Genomic DNA, 14,185 nt, shown 5'->3' with positions numbered 1-14,185 from the left:
TCTAAACGTTTGGCATGTGGATAGATGTGTGCTAAAGTTTTTAGGGGGTGCATGAGGTTTTAGCTGTCATTTAGTAAGTATTAGCCATGCGAGCTTTTTTTAATAATGACAGTACTGAGCAAATGGTACTCATGCAGGGGATGCTGTTAACCTATCAACAGCCTTTCCTTTGACTGCTGAAACTTCGAAGGTTTTGTGACAAAAAAGCTTTCAGCAATAGTGGAGTTTTTTCTTTTCTCTACTGTATATACAAGTTTTGGGGGGTTGCCCTCCACATAAGAGGGCACTAAAGAGACTTGGCCCCTTAAAGAAATTCTTCTGAGGATTGTAGAAAGGTGCTTTGTTACAATATCTTCAATCAATTGGCAGTCAAAAAATGGATGTCAATAGATAAACATGAATCCCTAATGCATGAATATTTTTTGTTTAATGTGCTCATTGCTAGGGTGCAGGGTTATGTTGTGGAAAGTGACATGCTTTTCTAGGTGTTTGTGTGTGTGTGTGTGTGTGTGTGTGTGTGTGTGTGTGTGTGTGTATACATTATATATATATATATATATATATATATATATATATATATATATATATATATATATAAAATGTGTGTGCATATTACCTTCTGATTGAAATGGCAGTCTTACAGTTCTCATACACGGACAGCCTGCAATGCATATCATTCTTGTAAAGCAGGAAGTTTTTCTAACATTCTGCACATAACAAAAGTTTTTTTCCCCCCAGAAATTAAAATGTGATTAAATGTTGTGTTAGATTTACAAAATGCATAACCTGTAGTACAGGCAGTTTTTACAGTACTGATATTGTCTTCTATTAAAAACAGTCAGGTTGTTTATATCTCACAATATAAGCAGAAATTACCTTTCATTGTCTCTAAACTATGATGTTTAAACAGCTACAATGAAAGTTTTAGATCCTGTGAAGAAATATCCATATTTACAACAATGTATTAGTGTTATTTTCAGCAATGTTATTCAGATAATTTTGCAGAAATACAGGTGACAAAGTTCAGTGATTTCATATGGGATTCTTAATATGTACCCTTAACTACATTTTAACTACAGACAAACCTATCCGTGCTCTCCAAAGATATACTTACATTAGTGCTGTCCTCACAGTGAGCTTGAGTGTTACCTCATAGGGAGGTCAAACAGAACGTCTAGCAAAAGCATGTTAGTATGCAATGCCTATTTGAACCTGTATATGCTGATCTTTGGCTTTTAACTGTACCAGTTTGAGAAGACAAACACTGTCAGTATGTGTGACGATGCATTGAGTGGAGCTGAAGTCATACAGCAAGAAAAAATTGTGCCCCTTCTGAACGACACCTATGATCCCTTACCATTGCTCCATTCTCCCTAATGCCAAAGGTCACTATGAGGTAGAGATGGAGAAAAGAATGGCCCAAAAGGAAATAAAGACCAAATGATCACAGCATCAGGAGCAAAATGCAGAAAGGGTGATAAGTATAGAGAGGTCATTTGGCTACAGTGATCATTCTATGATTCGGCACTGTCTTCAGTGGGAATAGGTACCCAGTCTATGTGCCAGCAGGCAGAACATGAGGGAGAAAAGAGACGGCTTTGGCAATATAACCACTGATGTTGTGCAGCCACTGATGGATGTCTGAAGGAATGCAACAAGGAGGATTTTAAGAATACTGGCAACAGGACTGTAACAAAATTTTGTAAGAATAGAGTCAGCAGACTTTCCATGTGGTGGGCAGGATGTGCGTCTATTGAACGGCTGATGAGCATAACTGCAATCACTTGTTTCAGTGAGGATTATATACATTGATTATGAGGGCGCAGTATCTCGGAATATTCCTTGTCTGAATGACAGCTGCACGTACTAAGCCAGGGAGTAGGATGCAGTATCACATACGATTCTTTCTTCTCTGAGGTACAGCAATCTCAAAGTAAGAAGTGTAGGTGTGGAAGGGCACAACCCTTATGCCGGAGAGGTGTCGGGAAGGTAGAACAGATGGTTTCACAATTTACTCTTTTTGTTTTTGAACTGCAGTTTGTCATGGTCTAGAAACTCACGGTAGTTTCTTTCACAAACTCAGCACTGCAGTTTGATAGGCTCTGATTCTTACCCCCCCCCCCCAGCTCATAGCTATTAACCAGAAGAAAATTAATGAGTTAATGGTCCTTTGGGGAGCATCCTAGAAGTCACAGGTCAGTGGGTGACCAGGGATAATTAAACAGGGATTATGTCACTGTATGATTCACAGTGACAAGAAGTTATAAGAGTGGCACAGAATGAGGCATGGTAACATAGGACATGTACCCCAACTTCAAAGGCAACAGACCCCAAAGTAGGTTGACAGTTTTGGGTAACTTCTCAGAGAAATGTCCAATATCAGTAAGATGGCACTCTGTTTAGTGCTAGGACAAATACTACTTAAAATATCTTCATCAGATATCATTCTGGGCTCAGACACCAAAGACTGTAGTACTGTAGCGGTACTTGCATGTGGGGCTGGCCCAGTCTCCATGGAGACGTACTATGGCTTGCATATGAGGTGAAGGGATGGTAATAACTGAAGTTTAATGCAAAACCCTGCAAGATCACACATTCCTTTGGGGAAAGGGGGAATCCAAGCAGTTTTGTATACTAGATGGGGAAACTCTGGCGAAGAATGCGTAGGAACAAGATCAGGTGGTTAGAATCATACGTTTTATAACAAAGGCAGAACAGTACAAAAGGGCAGACAGAGGATAATGCCACCATGATACTGACATGCAACTGGTGAGGAGAAGAGCATAGAAACACCCAGCAGTGTATCTGTCCTACCACCGTGTAGGACAGTGGAAAAGCCACAGCTGGAATACTGTGGCCAGGTGTGGTCGTCATACGTAAGAAGTGAGAGCAGAATGCAGTAAATGTCAAAAGGACAACTAGGAAATACATATAACATTAACACATTGCAATGCCAGGGAACAGGCAAGTGAATTGTAATTAAAATAAGAGCAAAATAGGAAGCACGATTTATGGATGGATGTGGTATGTCTCAAGAATGACTTAAGAAAACTACTCTTTGCAGATGGTGGTGAGCTCTAAAATGCAATACCAGAGTGAATCTCCTAAGCTTCCCCAGTCTAAGCCAACCCAACTAAGCCCAATCCATACCCTATGAGTCACAATCTCTTGAAGTGTTTCTGCTAATATTCTAAATTCATATTTATTACACTGCAGGATTGCTCTTTTTAATTTTCCTCCACGTTCAGAGCCAGTATTCTTCATCTACTGTTTGCTCAGATCTACTCAAAACTATCACTGCAGTACATCTAATCTCATCTCTTGACCCTAAGATGCTAAATATATATACCAATTTACACCACTGAACTGACTCTTGGACAATAGCCATGTTGTTAAATATGAATCTGGTTTGTATTTAATTGCACTTAACTGAGTTTGAATTAAATGTTTTGAACTAAATGCTGTTAATATTAGCTCCTCTGCTATATTATCTGTACTCCTGCATTATCTTGCTTTTTTTCATAAAGCTTTGCACTAGGAGGTTGGCATAATGGTTAAGCTGTTTACCTCACAAACATAAGGTACAGGGTACAACTCTCACGAAAAGGAAGTTGGCTAGGCTTAAAATGGCCTGCAAGGGCAGTTAACCTAGTACTTGCCTATGAACTATAAACTAACACATGGCCTCTGCTCAACAGGGTTTACTTTGTATATCTAGTTTGACCACTCCAGTAAACAAATGAACACTGTGGATAACAATTAGTAGTGTCCCCAGAGGACATAACAGTATTTGTGATTGTGTTAAACTGACCTTCGCTATATATCCAAATTATTTCACATGCATTTATTTAATAGTTGAAATTTTGCACACGATTTGTTACTGTTCATGGAATGGCACACAAAAGAAAAAAAAAAAATTTTGGAGTTTCAGTTTCTACATGCCTTCCCTTTTAACATTATTAGTTTCTCACAAATCTAGCATGATCCACTGTTCTACAGCTAGCTAAAATGTGACTACTGAAAGAACTCCACATTCTCTCAAGGAATTGTCTTAGGGACTGATGGAAGAAATTATATGAATTCTTAGGCTTATTAATATTTATTACCATTTAAAGTTTTAATTGGCCATTTGTAGTCATGTGTTGACACATTTTTGTATTTAAGACGGGATATGAACTTTATTTATTCTGAAGAAGTTCTAGCTATAAAAGGGATGAAAGTGCTAACTCATTTGCCTTGGTGAGCTTTTTTTTTTTGTTAAGATATAGATCACTAAGCTTTGTTTTATTACTATGATAGGAAATACTCTTTTCATTAATTTTTAATATAATTTTTTACATCCTGTGTATTTACTGACATCTAATCACTGAGAAAGTCCAACTGGGCAGAAGCCCATTTTAAGGGAAGGCCGGGGGAGAAATCTCCAAATTACTACAAAACAGTTCAAAAACAATAATTATCCATGACCATAAACAAAGTCCACCAAAAACTAGGAGCCTTATACAGAAATAAGCAACTCCTCACCAAAGCAGCTAGGATTTCAGATGCAAATATGCACCTTATCTCCACCCTACTTTATGCCTCTCCAATATATACCAACCTAAGGAAATGCGATTTATATAAACTCGAGACCTGCTACAACAAAATCACCAAATTCGCCACCAGGGCATCCTACCACAGTCACCACTGTCGCTCACTTACTGAACTAGGCTGGCTAGAATTCCCTCACCTCCTTCAATGGTATCAACTCACACTCGCCCACAAACTGGTTAACCATCCTCTAAAGGTCCCATCCCTCCAGTATGTACTCCAACCCTATCTCACCACCAAACCACTACGGTCCAGCAACAAAAAATCAATTACAGGTTACTAGAGCCAATAACACTGCTGGAGAAGCACTATTCTCCAGCGCTATAGCCAAATTATGGAACACCTCCCCCCCCCACAATAACCTCTCTACCATCATGCACCCACTTCAAAGCATTACTTAAAGCACACCTAAAAACATGCCGGCTATGCCCTTGTAACTCTCCCCTCTAACTTCTCCCACTCCATCTACCCTCTACCTCTCTTCCACCCCACAAACTACCTTTGACACAGCAAGCTCCAATACTTCTATGTCTATCTACTTATTATATGGCAGTAACATCTTATTGTAACAATTGTTAATATCTGCTATGACTTCGTGGATAGAACAGATGCTAGTTATCTACTGAATGTAATATGTTCTTCATCTGTAACTATGTTTGTAATATTTTAATTTCTAGGATTCTTAATCTGTAAATATGTCTGTAATATTTTAATTTGTGGAGCTTTTCTCTCCGGGCCTCCACTAAAAATGGACCTGCGTCCAGTCGGACATTCCCGGTCAACAAATGTAAATAAATAAATAAATAAATAAATACAATCTTCAAAAGTAAAAAAAAATCTGCATTTTAAATAATTATAACAAATTAGACATAAAACAAAAACATTGGTTAAGAATTGATACAAGGTATATGACAATCATTTAATATTTAGAGAAATTTTAGATAGTTTGTAGAGAAATTTAGTCTAATACAAATAATAATTGCATTATGAAGTGAGGGAAGCTGGTGCCTATCCTGGCTTTCAATGGGTATATGGCAGAGACGTATCCCTTGCTGGGAAGCCAATCCATCTCAAAAGACGTGCATGTACATTCAATCCAGAGGATCACCATCTTACCTACTATTACTTCAGTGAGACATGAAAAAAAAACAGGAGCATCTGACATAAAAGCCATGTTTTCACAGAAGAAGCCTCAGCCAAAAACCAAGCTAAAGAACCAATCACTGAGGCAGAAATGTTGTGCCACTGTTTTGTCCAATTCTCTTTTACACTTAGAAAACACTGTACAGCTATTTAGGATAAATACCAGTTGCCATTCATACCCCAGATGGCAAAAGGCATGCTTTTATTTAATCTTCCCATGTCTACTATCATTTGTTGCTGAAGTGATCTTACCAGCTATCCCATACAGCATCTGTGCTCAAAAACCAAAAAATGGGATCTTTATTCATCTGTAAAGGCGATGTAAAGACAAAACATGCCATTCACCTTCCTTAAGAGGTACTCATCAATCCAGTCATTCTTAAGAGTCTAATCACCTAACCTGTAGCAAAGTAGGCCCATACCTCAGAACAAAAATTACTAGTAAAGGGCATTACAGGCCATTCAATCACAATGTTGAGACAGTTAAGGTCATAAAGTTCTTTATGTTTCTTCCACTCAGACTTCTTGATAGGTTGTGATTTTGACCACATACACCTCCATAATGTTATTCTCTTTGCCAGGGTTCTGCTACATAAAGAAAACAAGATATTTTTCAAAAAACATCAGCAATTATCTTTTAAGTGCAGTATCTAATGGCAGCACAGACTTTATCAATTTTCAGAGTAGAAAAAAAAACATTTTTGCTTCCAATACACTGTAAGAAGAATTATTTAATATTTCAGATTTTTGCATGCACCAATTTTTGCTAATGTGAAGAGAAAAAGAATGAAAAATCCCTCAGGAAAGGAGTTTGATGCTTTGTATAGATATTCATGTTACCAGTGATCACTTAAAATCAGTGCTGGAAAGAAAACGAGATATGTAACATGCTAATGGTGATATGAAGCTAGGAAAGGAAAACAAAAGAAAAAAGATTGTTAAGAAGGATTATAGAAGCCAATCTTAATTATGCCAGAAAAACTGCTATGCCTGCTAGCCAATAATCCAGTGTCATTTCATGCTTGTAATGAATTCGGAAATCTCATAAATCACGCTAAAATTATTTACAGCGTTTAACTACATGCAAGATATGATGTAATGATTTCCATTAACTTCATTTTGTTCTGGCCACTAGGCCTGGAAAACCTCCACAGAGGTTCCAGAAATTGGCAAGCAGGCAGCAGTTCTCCAAAGTGAGAATTTCATTTTTGATTAAATCTGAATGATTGGTTGTAAGGATTATGCTCTGCATTACTTGCAGAATCTTTGCTTTTACTTCTCTCTATCCTACCTTATAGTCATACAGCTGCTGAAGTGTTTTTGTAGATCTTAATTTTTTTTCGTTTCCGCTTTTTACCTTTATCCCTAGGTCTTCCTGTTAATATAAGTGTAGGGATGATAAAAGGCCCTGAGAAAATGTATTCAGGTTGAATTATGTAAACAGTGTAATGAACTCCAGAGGCATTCATATTTGCAAAACAAGACTTTATAACTGCATCTAAAAAAGCATAGCATAACCAATGTGCCTGGCAAGTGTACGGAATTCCATACAATTATTTTACAGTTTGCCCAAAGGCAGTGGACAGAAACCCTCCCAAATTAACTTTTTTGTTCAGTTGTACTACTTGCTGGTGAGTGTTTAGTTATTCTGTGATATGCCGTACATGTTTAATTTCATCTGCTTATTCAAACACTCCCAGATATGAGAAAATTTCCCCCAGATGCTTAATGTATAACATCACATTTAAGCACTGACTTGTTCATATCAGGTCTTAGAAATGCCACTGATAAGTCAGGTGATGTTAAGAATTTTAATAAGTAATCACATATGTTTAGCTTTGAAACATCTTTTCATGACACAATGTAAAAAAATAGCAATTACACATTCGTTAAAAATATAAATGTACAATATGATCTATCAAAATATTCCAGTTCTGGCAAATAAATGTATAATCCATGACTAAGTAATATAGGATGATAAATGAGATTACCTGTTTCTTCTTCTCTTAAATCTGAATTTGAATGCTGTGGTACACATACACACTCCAAATGTTCTTCTAATCTTACAAGAACCTCCTTTAATTTTGTTTTTCTTCTAACAAATTCCACTTTTGCCACCTAAACAAAAATATCACTGATTTAGACCATCGAGGAAAAATGTCTGTGTAAGAAAAGAATAGTTAACATAATTCTATTAATTCTACCAAGTCAAAATATCTACACAGGATAGTCTATTTCCTTGATTTTTAGAGAATCCTCCTGGTACAGACATTACAATTGTGTTTTAAGAGTCCTTAAAATATTTGATAAAATGTTTTCCAGGATAGTAATGGTTTATCAGCCTATTAACTAAAAGTATAGGGTGGAAATAATGCCAAAAATAGATACAGTTGAAATGATTACAGAGGCCATATAGATGGCCTTATTTTATATATATATATATATATATGTATATACATCCACACACCAGCACATACATGGTAATTCACGCACCAGCACATATACAGTAATTCAAAATAATTTTGCACATACTTTGTCATACGTGAAAGAAAACAGGCTTTTACTTATTCACCAGCCTTATAACACTGCATTTGGATGGACACTGGAAAATTCTTGACAAAACCTAATAAATGTTTACTGCTGCAATGATGAACATGAAACTCAAGCAATACAGATATGCACATGAAGGGACTTTAGCTACATACTGTTACTTAAAATAACATGAAACAATAGTGGGTGACAGAGGGTACATAAACAGCATTCTTTCAGATTTGTATGTTGCTACTAAGATTCCAGAATAGAATACTGCAGAATTAATTTAAATATATTTAGGCACTGATCTGGGATGGTATATGTGTGGGTGTGTGCACACGTTAGCATACGTGTCTCCTTATGTCTGAAAGTCTGAATTGTAAGTTTCTTTCTTACACTTAGTTTTGCGTTTGATTGACTTTGACAAGTAAGGTGTCCAGTGAAGTGATACAAAGTCAGTAGGAGGCACGCAGACCTTTCAGGATAACACTGCCTTCAACTCTAACATGTCATTCAGTACTGTCACCAAGGGCATTGCTGTATGGTACTGTTGGATTGTCAGGCTTTTCCTGTAATCATCACTAACATGGGCATAACAGACTTTCCTTACAATTATCACCAAGACTGTGTGGAAGGTCAGGCCATCCCTGTAATCATCACAGAGATTTTAAGAACAGTCAGACTATACCATTTTCTTTATGACAATTCCTTAAACAAAGAAAATTTCCCATTTCTGTTTTTACCTGTCAAAAAGAAACAGAGCATATAACCATTTTATCTGCCAGCATACCTCATCACACTTAAGCAGACTTAATACCAACTCTCCCAACCAAACTTTCCTTCCCTGCTGTATTGACTAAATTTCCATTTTAAGTAAATCAGATATAATTGCACTACACTACAGGTGTACAGATCTTATTTGAAAGTTCTGTTAATGTTTGTCCTACATGTAATCAACAACCAATTGGTTGTAAATGCCCAGTCACAACTGGTCAAATTTGTTATTTATCATGTTTCTGATCTCTGAAGGGTAGGTATGACTTACCCTGCTCTGTTTTGAGGGGTTTCTCTTTTTTTCTACTGTTGGGTAATTATGGAGTTGGCATTTTTATTTATTGTCATTTGTTTACTACGGAAATTCAACTGGATAATTTTATCCATTCTCAGCGGAGGACCAGGGAGAAACATTACACAAATAAAAACAGAAAATACATACGCACAGGTAAAAACTGACATCATATTGGAATATACGGTAAATACAAATAATAAATACACATATGACATAGAATAACACACAAATACTATATTTAAACAAGATAAAAATGATATCATGCACGATATCGTGCAGTATTGAAATGTGTCGACATGTTATAAGTGTGAGAGTTTATTACTCACTCAAAGCAAATGTCAGAGTGGAACATTCAAACAGTGGGTGAGGAGTAGGACAAGAAGGGAGGGGAGAGCGAGAAAAATTATTTGTTAGCGGTAATAAGTGGGGAAGATATGGGCGGCAGGAGAAATAATGAGGGAAGCAAGATTCAAAGTAAGGAAAACAAGAGTAAGAGACGTAAAATAAGTAAAAGGACAGCTAGAGCGTATACAGGTATAAGGAGAAGGAGCTGAAATTATTAGCCAGGAGAGCAGCAAAGAGGAACCATTTTAGCTGCAGCGCAAGTAAAAGAAGGTTATGTTTTGCCCTTGTTGGTGCAGGGATTTTATCCCATCCTTTTGCGACACAGTGGGAGTACAGACTTTGACAGCAGTTGTTTTAAGGTTTATGGATGTCAAGTAGATTTTTGTCAAAAAGATCAAATGTGAAGATTTGGGAGATACTGGTGTAGAATTGTACTTACAGCTGGGCAAGAAGTGGAACTAAATATAATTTTGTTTGATTAGGCAAGTTGGGTATAATTTATTTGGTGGAAAAATTCTAGCCAATTTAGAGGTTTTACTGCAGATAAATAAGATACTGGACTGTGGGGGAATACACACACACACACACACACACACACACACACACACACACACACACACACACACACACACACACACGCTTGCAAAACATAAGTGTCAATTTTTGTGAGTAAGTTTACATTTGCTGTGGGTTTTTTTTGGTCAACTGTGACAGAGGTTTCTTGTTTGAAGGATCACATCTTAACCACTCATAAAACAAGCATTCTTAATATCCACTCATAAAACAAGCATTCTTAATATCCACTCATAAAACAAGCATTCTTAATATCTGGCATGAGCAACATTGAGCCTAACTACACAAGGCAGCAATAATAGCTCAGAACTGTTGAATGTATACTAACCTTAAAAGGAAAAAACAGATTGTTTCACATTATTGCATACAGAGTGCAAAGAAAGATCATTTGGGTCTTCAGCATAATCAAGTTGAGTAAAACTTTGTCCCCTTCAGATAACATTTGTACTTGCATAAGCTGAATAACATTATGTCAAGTAGGAAGAAAAGGACTCACCATTCTAATACTGGACATGCTAGAAGGTCAAACAAAGGAATAATGGCGTAGATTTGTGGTAAATGGAACTGAAGAACAAATTTCCCTCCACCAATGAGCTGGTTGGTGCTTCTGTGGCAAGCACCAATCCATTATCCAAATTCCCTAAATGAGGACGTCTCATTACTAATTCATTTGTAATGATAAAGTGGAGCATGGTCATGATTTAAAGAAAACTAGTACCTTTATACCTGTTAGTAATGTGGTTGTACAAGCTTTTGAAGCAGCTTATGTGAATGACTTATAAGAAGTATTTTCAAACAGTAAGCCATTTCATTCATTTAATTATTAATCTGAAAATGAGGTTTTGGCACTGGTTGACAAAGGTGGTGCCACAGATAACTACTTTGAGAGCTGATCGTACCCTGGGTTTAAATGCAACAGTTACTATAAACTAATAATAATGTATATTTAAAGCTAGATTATATAATACATATTGAAAGCTAGGTCTTTAAGATGAAATTTTATTAAAACTGTTGTAGGCTTTTAAGTATTTTTTTGGGGGTTTGATATTATGTATTTTTTGGATTGTTTGGTGTTAAGATTTGTAACACTTGATAAAGCAAATTATGAGCGCTTATTAACATTGCATGTGAAGTTCATAGTTTATTAAAGTTCCTTCTGTAATGTTCTGAGTGGGGGGTTTTTCTGCAACATTGCTCTTTTGGACCTGTTCGAACTTTGCCTGCTTGAGCTCTCATTTGTTAGTTTTTGACTCATTACATTCCTTTAGATTACAGTTAATATATTACCACTTTAATTTGTTTTTTTTTTACCACCAATGATGCTCAGAGATTAAATTTAAAATGACTTAATATATAAAACCATACATCTCAAATGTCCAGATTTTCCCTCCTATTTATGGTCTGTTCCTCATAAAATTTGTGGTTTTCTGGAATGTGTGTCAAATCAGTGAAGACTGAATTCAATAAGTAACATTTAAAATTTGTCCCTATTTTTGGGGCTTTGTCCCTGCCATTATTTTTGTCTTTGTCCAGATTTTTTCTGCTAAGAGGTTGATAGCTATGTATAAATCCCTATGCTTCCTTGTAATACTGTAGATGCTAATAGTGACAATCCAATGCACCAAATCACAACTTGAGAAATACAATGACAAATACGGTTATTCAGTATATTAAGCTATCCGTGGATCCGTGGAACAAAACAGAAATGCATGTTTTTTCTCTGTGAAAAATGTCCCACAACTGTACATTTTACTTCCCACTACTTAACATAATTAACTCAAGAGATTTTTTAATTATACTTTAAACTTTGTGTTGAATTGATTATGAACTGAAAATTTATATTTTTGCACAAAAAAGCCCATTCAGATGTGTCAGCAAATTTGTTTGAATAATCAGAGTGCTTCAAACAAATGGCTATCTTACCAGCTACTGACACTAACATTTATGCTATTTTCTGTGTGTCTGCTGAAAGTCCCACAGCAGTAACAGATCCTTTGAAAATGTATGTGTGAATAGTTAGAATACAGACTTCACCTACTCCAAGGTACAACAATCTCAGAGATGACACAAACAGTACGGGTATGAGGGGGTACAACTCTACCTTGGTAGATGTGCGGGGGATGTTCCCTGCAAAAATACTAAAAAACTGCAATAGCATGTTCCAGAATTTGCATTTTTTTATCAGATCACACTAAATAGTTTATATTTTGCTGACTTATTTAGTAGCACTAGGTTTTGGGCCACTTTTTAGGGTACAGCCAAGGTGCTACTTATACTACCTAGTAGGGGAAATTTGGCCAGGGCACTATGGGAAATTATTCTGCTCTATAAGTGATGCTATTTGTGCTTCCTGCTTGTGTCATGACTGAGAACACAGCAGAGAATGTGGCAGGGACTGGTTTTGTTTCCAGACTGTCCACTACAGCTGTTATTGAGTACAGCTGTTGCTGCTTTCTAAATGGAGGTCTTTGATGATTCAGAGTAATTCAAAATGGTGGAAGGTACAGATGTACATGAAGACAAGCAGTCAAGGTTGGCAACTGGTGCAGAGATTAAGGTTGTAAGCTTTAGTCCAGGTGGTACAGCGTTCGATTCCCTCTGTCGTCATTAGTTACTGGGCGACCTTGGGTGACCTTGAGCGAGTCACACAATCAGACAGTGCTCTCAACTTACTCCTTAAAAGGGGCTGTGTATCCAGTGGTCCTACCTGGTTAACAAATAGGCATTTATTCATTTATTCCATGCACTGACAAGAGTTGGGATGGTACTATGGAAACCTTGACTGACAACTCTCCCCTTGCAGTTGTGACTTGTTGGCATCATGGGATGCAAGTACTATTGCTATTTTACGTGAACAGTTAGGCCTTCCTGATCTGCTACTAATGATAAAACATTCAAGTCTTACGCTGCTTTTTCTTCCAAACAGATGCCTTTCCAAGTCCATGCCAAACTGTTAACGAACCAGCACTGTAAGTCTGCTCTGCTTCGTCTGTGTCTCTATGCAGGTACTCTTACCGAGTTTTGGTTTAGGGCTCTGCAACAAATCTGTTCAGTTTTCACTCAGCTGAAATCAAGACTCTTATTCATCTTGAATGTGTCATTTACATCAGCTGTTCTTGTTGAAAACCTTCTTCCTATGTTTGCATCCAAATGGTTCGTGTTGCCTTGGAGTAACTATGAGGTTTTCAATATTAGTGGACGCAGAAAATGTTGTCTACGTATGCATTTTCATACAGACCTTTTGGAAAAACACGATTGTGCTTTTTCTTGAATGAATTACATCCAAAGGGGAACAATAAACGAGCATTAACCCCAAAAGGTTTCAACAGAAATTCACCTTTAAAATACATAATAAAATGTTTTGATAGATGTTACAACATAAAAGGTGCAGATTTTCATTCTAATGTATCAAATGTTGGCATGTATTAAGTAATTTACACAGCTTGTATATTATGTTTAATGGATCGATATATTACTGCCCCTTGCAGACCCTTATCACTTTAGCCCAATGCTTAATCCTTAAACATTTAACAAATCAGCATAATTCTCCCAGACTTGAACTCCTTCCTCCTCCTGCACCAATTAATTTCAGTTCCAGCTATCCCCTAACTCGCCCTCAGTCTGTGACCAGGGTATAGTAATGGTACAATTCATTTCATGCCTCTGACTGATGTCAAGCTATGATTCTGGGTATTCCTTCTAAGTATAACTTATAAAAACGCACTTCAGTGGGGTTCCATGGCACGTTCTGTGTGACGCTGTTATACCCAGCTCTATTTAATAGTTGGGACATTAGGGCTGTGACTTGAGTATATATAAGTACTCGTGTACACTGGTCCTAGATTTGACACTATGCAACTTTCCTCTCCTGTATATATTTTTTTTCCTCTGAACATGTTGTTTATTATCCTTAATGTTTTTTGCACTAAAAGT

General features: G+C 36.8%; 1 protein-coding gene across 4 annotated transcripts in view; it reads right to left on the bottom strand.

The window, feature by feature from the left end:
• The window catches only part of PDGFA (platelet derived growth factor subunit A), a 79,063-nt gene that overhangs the window by 7,748 nt on the left and 57,130 nt on the right, over positions 1 to 14,185 (bottom strand). For 2 of the 4 annotated variants that reach the window (XM_044089691.1, XM_044089693.1), the window contains exons 5-6: positions 7,725 to 7,851; positions 7,025 to 7,141 (exon numbers count right to left, since the gene is read on the bottom strand). In XM_044089691.1, the coding sequence (XP_043945626.1) occupies positions 7,032 to 7,141; positions 7,725 to 7,851 (237 nt within the window). In that variant the 3' untranslated portion in view covers positions 7,025 to 7,031. The remainder of the gene's footprint in view (positions 1 to 7,024; positions 7,142 to 7,724; positions 7,852 to 14,185) is intronic. The other 2 variants (XM_044089692.1, XM_044089694.1) reach the window with 2 other exon arrangements.

Source organism: Protopterus annectens, chromosome 12.part0, assembly GCF_019279795.1.
Source record: "Protopterus annectens isolate FY-2018-M chromosome 12.part0, PAN1.0, whole genome shotgun sequence".
Lineage (NCBI taxonomy): Eukaryota > Metazoa > Chordata > Ceratodontiformes > Protopteridae > Protopterus > Protopterus annectens.
Note: the sequence above shows the minus strand (reverse complement) of the source record. Positions and strands in the feature narration are given on the sequence as shown.